We start from the raw sequence: 7,227 nt of genomic DNA, 5'->3' as shown, positions 1-7,227 counted from the left end.
GCGCACTGTAGCAGTGCGCCACCGGGCCGGCCCCTGGTGGAAGAGTTTAAACAGAATTATCCAGTTCTTGAAATTTGAGGAAGAACTTACTTATGAAATCATCTGGTCCTGCCCATTTCATTACTGATAGATGCAGTGATAAACAGAAGCAGCCCCTTTCCCTGCCCAAGAGAGAGGCCTATGCCCTACTGTCTAACAAGTAAGATCAGTGTGGCCTCTCCGTCACACCCAAAAGGAGCCTGGTGGGCTCTTTCTGTGGATGTATGTCAGCAGAGCCCATGAAGGCTTTAAAATCCTCAGTGCTAGTAAGAGTGAATCAGAAATACCAAGTAGCATGTCCCTTCACTTTCTCTTTTCTTTTTTTTTTTTTTTAAAACCAAGTGGAGGGCCGGCCTGGTGGCGCACTGGAGAGTGCACCGCTTGGGAGTGCGGCGGCGCTCCCGCTGAGGGTTCGGATCCCATGTGGAGACTGGTTCCCGCTCACTGGCTGAGCGTGGTGCAGGCGCAACACCGAGGGTTGCGATCCGTTGCCGGTCCCCGGTACGGGCGCGACACCGAGGGTTGCGATCCCCAGAATTTCAACCATTTTTCTCCCATAGTGATACCCCTGACATTTTAAGATTTGTGTCTATGAAATTGGTGTAATTACTAGACATAAAACTGATTCTCTATAACACTCCTTGGTCTAATTTTTTGAAAAATATGTATTTACCAAATACTCATATGGTGTTGCCATGTGCCAGACACTGTTCTCAGTGCTTCACAAATGTCACTTTATTTATTTACCACACAAACACAATGAGGAAGGCTATTATTGCCTCCACTTTACAGATACAGATGAGGCCAAAAAAAAAAAAAAAAAACCACCAAGTGGAATCAAGCTGCTTACTCAGTTGCTACCCTTTTTTATTCTTGGTATTGGTTATTTGGGCTTTCTTGGTTTTTTCCGTTGATTTGTAAATTATAATGGCATCTATGGTATGTTTGTTTTTCTATTTCATCAAATTTGCTCTTTTAATATTTCCCTTCTTTTGGTTGACTCTTTCAGATGTACACCTAGCTAATTAATTTCAGTTTTTCTTTTTTAATATAAACATTGAAGGCTACCAATTTCCCCTAGGAACTCTTTAATTACATCCCACAAATTTTAACATATGTAGTACTTTCATAAACATGCAGATAAAAATGTTTTCTAGTTTCCATTATGATTTTTCCTTGTTATTTACCTAGAAGTGTATTTATTAAGTTTCAAGCATACAGCCTTTGCATTTCCTTAAACTTCTACCACAAACGTCTAAATCCCTAAACAATATTGTAATATTATTTTACCAATCATTCTTTTTAATCTTTACACGAATGGAATCATGCTACATGTGTTTTTAGTGATGGATTGTTTCCCTCCAGAGTACAATTATGAGGTTCAATCTCATTGACACTTGTTGCTCTAGTCTGTCTTTCACTGCTATATAAGTGATCCATTATAGGAAAATATCACAATTTAAACCTGCCTGATTATGGGCATTTAGAGATTGTTTCCAAATTTTACCATTACAAAACAATATTATAAGGAACATTCTTCTACGTATCTCATGTACTCATGCAAGAGCTTCTCTATGGTATTAGGCAGGAGTAGAATTTCATTTTTAATTTTGTTTTTACCAAACTGTTCTCTAAAATGGTATAGAAGCCATCACACTAATTGCTGTCTTATCAGAAATGTATCACAGTATGTCACATCTTCATCATCACTCTTTAAATTTTTGGCAATCTGATGGACATGAAACAACAGCCCCTGGTTTTAATATGTATTTTCCAATGGACCAGTGAGGTTAAGCATCTTTTCATCTTCCTTGGCTATTTGTGTCTCCTCTTGTGTGAATTATGTTTACATCTTTGGCATTTTTTCCTACTAAAAAGATTTGATTTTTCTTCTTATCGAACTGTATTAGTTCTTGAATATATTGTGGATACTAACCCTTTTTTGATTATAATATAATAAAACAATAAAAATACTATCAATTAGTCCATGACTCGGTCTTCTAGGATGTTAAATTATTACAAAGCTCAAAAACAACAGAAAACAATCCAGTATACTGATATATATGTATGTGATAAAACTATGTAGTAAAAGGAAGGGCATAATCACAAATTTAAAAATTGTGGTTCTCTCTCAGGAGAGGCAAGGTAATGTGAGTGAAAAGCAGGTGCAAAAATGGTAATGTTCTTACTTTTTAGTTATGTGGTGAATTCACAGGTGTTCATTTTTATTATCACCCATTTTTACCCATTTATACTACATATAATCTTACATATGTATCACTTATTAAACATAAAAATGGAAAGTTACTTGTATTATGTGCAGACACACAAATATACACTCATTCTCACCTGGTAGATAACATGCTTATAAATGGAAAAAATAATGCCTCCCTCAGGAGATACTGAATGAATCAGAAAGGAAAGAAAACAATCAAGAGAGAGAGAAAAGGAAGAAAGCATAGAAGAAAAGGGTATGAGGAAAGAAAGACAGGGAAGAGGGAAAGGGGAAGGAAGAAAGAAAGGAGGAGGTGAAGGAGGAAAGAAGGAAGGAGGGAACATTCTTTACTCCTGGTTCATAACGATAATCACCTATACATTCTACTTGAAGTTTTACAGTTGTGCTTTTCATATGTAGGATTTACTCTACCTGGAATTGACTTTCGTGTATGGTATAAAGAAGAGAATCCAATTTTCCACCACAATGGGTAACTAATTGCCCCATTACCTTTTATTGAATAGTCTTTCCTTTGAAATGTTACTTCTATCATATATTATATTTCCATATATGTATCTCTTTCTGGACTCTTCATTCTGTACCATTGGTCTATCTGTTTATCTTTGCAGCTATACAAAATATTATTATAGCTTTAAAAAAAGTCTTGTTACTTGGCAAGACAAGTCCTTCCACTTCGTCTTTCAAGTTTACCCTTTTTCTGTTATTGACCCTTTCCATATAAAGTTTTGAATCATCTCGTCAAGTTCTACAGAAAACCCAGCTAAAACTTTTAATGTTATTCAAATTAACTTATATATTAACAGGAGGAAAACTGACACTGTCCAGATATTGGGTTACCCTATACATGAATATGGATACATTTTTAAGGTATTCTTCAAGGTTTTTCAACAAAAAAATTATCATTTTCTCCCTAAAGATCAAAATTTACCATTATTTAAAAAGTATTCTGCTACTATTAGACACTCAGACTGCTCTTGAAGCTTCATTACTGAAATTAAAAAATCTTTATGATTAAATATTTGTTGGAATTTCTGGGTATTTCCTTATGATCAAGTCTTAGAAGTTTGTCACTTATCTACCTAGGACATCTAGTTCGCCTGGTTCGTTAGCATGCAGTGCTGATAAAACCAAGGTTAAGGGTTTGAGTCCCCGTGTTGACCAGCCGCCAAAAATATAATAATAATAATAGTAAAACAAAAAATAATGTAAATCAGATCTCTAGCATAGTACCTGGAACATTCTAGAATAAATACTCAAAAAATTTGTGTTCTATTTATTAAAAATGCATTTTTACTTTAGAAAAATATTTTAAATTATCATATACCTGACGTCTTTCGCTCCTCATTACAATCCTGTATCACTAATAAGAACTAATGTTCATTCATGTTTACATGTTATAAAGGTGGAAAATCAAGACAAGAAAAGTGAAGTCTTTAATATGGCCTCTTAAATGCATTAACTTTCATTATCAGCAGACTAGTATTTCAAAGGGAGTCCAAGATTCATCACTACAGGACTCAGAATTCACTTACCTGGTATGTCCTAAAGATTCCCGCCATATTGGCAGCATCACAACTGGTTTAACAGCACACTCCAAAATAGCTAAAGCCAATGCAAATTCTCTGGGTTTGCTACACATCTGAACTGCCTTGATCCAATTTGCCCTGTATTTCAGAAGAAAGAAATTATTTCACTTGGCTGATCTTAAATTAAAAGCACAATAGTTATGATGTATGATGACTTCATCTTATAGTATGTGTTTCTAGGCTAATCAGATATACATGTACCACTAATAGAAGTTTCTACCTCACAAAATAGTAGATTTCAAACACGGGGAGGAATTCCAGAGGTCATTTCGTCCTCCAACTCCTTAAATCTTCTACAAAGTTCTGGAACTCTGTCTGGCCTCCACTTGATTCCAGAGATTAAGACTCTGCTTCCTAGAAATCTTCCCAACGGTAGTGGTATTGGTTCAGTAACTTAGAAGCACACTCACACCTCTAACTTCCTCACTGTCCACTGACCCAAACTGACTTCACTCATTAGTAGTAACATGTTAAAGTGCACACCTACAATAACTTATGCATATTTATAGCAATAAATTAACCTTAGTATCCTCTACCTGTGTGAAGCCCAATTGGGATGAAGAAAGGATGAAGGGATGTTGTTTTCTAGTTGAGTGATAGTCAGTCTCAGAGTAGATATGGTAAGAACTTTGGACCCATGGACAGAACCATTCCATTTGAACTCTCCTGCTGGAGTCAGACAGAACTTATGTGCAAGATGCCTTCTCTTGTCATGATCTTCTCTGTGCTGGTGCTTATTCAAAGCAAATGAATTGGTGGAGTATTGATTGTGGTAGACGCGATACTTCCCTTCTTGACCCAATTTAAAATAATTGTTGATATTTCCTTTCATGACCACTTCCTTTTTGGTGCTCAACCGTGAAATTTCACCTTGAGAGTTGACTACCAGTACCTACCAAGAAAATAAAGACTCCATTATTCATGTCAAAGATATAAATTTTGGCTGATCAACTGTCTTTAAAAAATGCCAAATAAGATACATTTTATGACAACTTTTGAAGTTTAAACGCTAAAGCTAATTGTTTACAATTAAACAAGATATGCCTGTAAAAAAAAAAAGAAAATTAACATTTACATTTATTAAGAACCTATTATATGTGAGACACTATTGAGTACTTTCATGTATTTCAAATTACACATGAAATTATATGTGTAAATCATTCACCTATTATTTCAAGTTTATAACATACATTTAAGGGAAAAAGGAGGGCATTATATGTACTATCCCCCAGAAAATATATTCCCCAAAATACCCTTTCTTCTGCTTCTTTTATCATTCCAGCTTTAATATAAGAGCCCTTGGATACTCTAAAACAGTGTTTTCAAACAGCAGATCCCAACATCTTCGTGGAATATGATATCAATAGCGGGTCTTATTCAGTGTTTAAAAAAAATGAAATGTAATACAATAGACTAGACTAGAAGAGAAAATATCAGAGTGCCTCCCACATAGTAAGGTAAAATACTATTTCAAGAAGCTTTTGAATGTGTATACCAGGTTGCTAAGAAAAAATGTGTACCCTCAGTAGAGGGTCAAAGTAGACTCAAAGAGAAACTTGAAAGCCACTGCTTTAAAACAATTGCTGCGATGTTAAGAACAGAACATTATATATTCTTGCAAATCTACCCTACAAATAATTCTCACATCTGTGAGACAGAGTTGTGGTCACTGTTCTGTCACCACAGCTAGTTGGGGGGCAGAGATACTGAGTTCTAGCTTCAATCCTGTTGTGCACAGTCAGAGCTGGAATGCTGTGTTGTCCTCAGCACTGTACTCTGCTGTCAAGGAGTAGGCCCTATCCTTTAGCTGCAGGCTTACCTGAAATGATCACAACTAGAAGTGAGCATTAAATCACCTACAGCTCCATAATAAAGCCCACAAATAGCCCACTCATTACCGCATGTGAAAAAGAACACTTTATCTCTCTATTTATTTAATTTTTTTGGTGGCTGGCCGGTATGGGGATCTGAACCCAGGCTTTATCTCTTTAAAATGATATACACAATAAAACTGATCATGTAGTAAGAAAGTATATCACCCATTTACAGCATTTCTATGCATGGACTGAAGTTTGGGCGTGCCACTATACTTATTAGAATATAAGCCTAATACTTTTTATCCTGTTACCCACTACACTCTTGGAAATAGAGAAAATACAATTCAAAAGTAGATCTAAAACTTTCTGCCCCTATTTTTAAGTTATGGTAATTAAAATTATTTCACATTCCAGACATTTTTATTTTAAACAGAAAGAACACACCTCCTTGCCCTCCTTAAATAATTTATTGGCTTCATGGGCTGCAGCTGCCACCTGCTGGCTCTTCATTTGACTAAGTTTGCTATCTGGATTCCGCAATCTGGTGATAATGCGAGTTGAGCCAGAAGCTCCTCTTCCAGCTCCAGGAGAGTCACTGATCTCCCCATTAGACTTCTCCGATTTGAAATCACCTATATCAAATGAAAAAGCCACAAAATAATTGCTGACAATAAATAAATAATTATAATAATAAATCCTTATTTATCCAAAACTCATATTTGGTATATATTTAAGATCCAGAAAGTAAACAGATAAAGCCCTTGAATAGCCAAAGCAAATATCATTAATTTTTAAGTGTTTTTATTTATTCCAAAGAAAATTTCAGAACTTTACTGAGTCATTTATTATTTTACAGAAAATTCAAACATGCCAGGTTATCTGTCTGAAAGCTCATCTACTAGGAAACAGGAGGGACTAACAAAAATTTATAAGTAACAAACATAGTATAAAGTACACACTAACAAAATGTTGCCTTATATATTCAATACAGATTTCTGTATTCAAAAAATAAAACCAATTTTAGAAAGATTTCCACTGAAATTCTCTTTAAATATCTCTTTTAGTTTTGAGCTTATAAACATACACGCCAAATGAATTTTTCCCTAGGGACCCTAAGCTGTGTATGTTTATTAATGTAAAAATCAACCAAATTAGTTTTTTTTTTTTTTTGTCCTTTTTTGTGACCGGCCACACTGCGCTCAGCCAGTGAGCGTACTGGCCATCCCTATATAGGATCTGAACCCGCGGCGGGAGCGCTAGCTGCGCTCCCAGCGCCGCACTCTCCCAAGTGCGCCACGGGGTCGGCCCAAATTAGTTTTTAATATAATAAAAACTTTTCAATGCTTTTTGGTGGCTGGTCAGTATGGGGATCTGAACCTTTAACCTTGGTCTTTTAATACCAGGTTCCGACCAACTGAGCTAACCAGCCAGATAGCAACTTAAATTTTTTTTTTTCCTTTTTGTCTTTTTTCGTGACTGGCAACAGATCGCAACCCTCAGTGTCGCGCCCGTACCGGACAGGGACCGGCAACGGGATCGCAACCCTCGG

General features: G+C 36.0%; 1 protein-coding gene across 1 annotated transcript in view; it reads right to left on the bottom strand.

Annotated features, from left to right (window-relative positions):
- Positions 1-7,227, bottom strand: part of BPTF (bromodomain PHD finger transcription factor) — a 141,867-nt gene that overhangs the window by 56,234 nt on the left and 78,406 nt on the right. Inside the window, exons 7-9 of the mRNA XM_008566473.1 lie at positions 6,123-6,310; positions 4,398-4,753; positions 3,808-3,939 (exon numbers count right to left, since the gene is read on the bottom strand). Coding sequence (XP_008564695.1) covers positions 3,808-3,939; positions 4,398-4,753; positions 6,123-6,310 — 676 coding nt within the window. The remainder of the gene's footprint in view (positions 1-3,807; positions 3,940-4,397; positions 4,754-6,122; positions 6,311-7,227) is intronic.

This window comes from Galeopterus variegatus, unplaced genomic scaffold, assembly GCF_000696425.1.
Source record: "Galeopterus variegatus unplaced genomic scaffold, G_variegatus-3.0.2 Scaffold243, whole genome shotgun sequence".
Classification (NCBI taxonomy): domain Eukaryota; kingdom Metazoa; phylum Chordata; class Mammalia; order Dermoptera; family Cynocephalidae; genus Galeopterus; species Galeopterus variegatus.
This window is presented reverse-complemented; position numbering and strand designations above follow the sequence as displayed.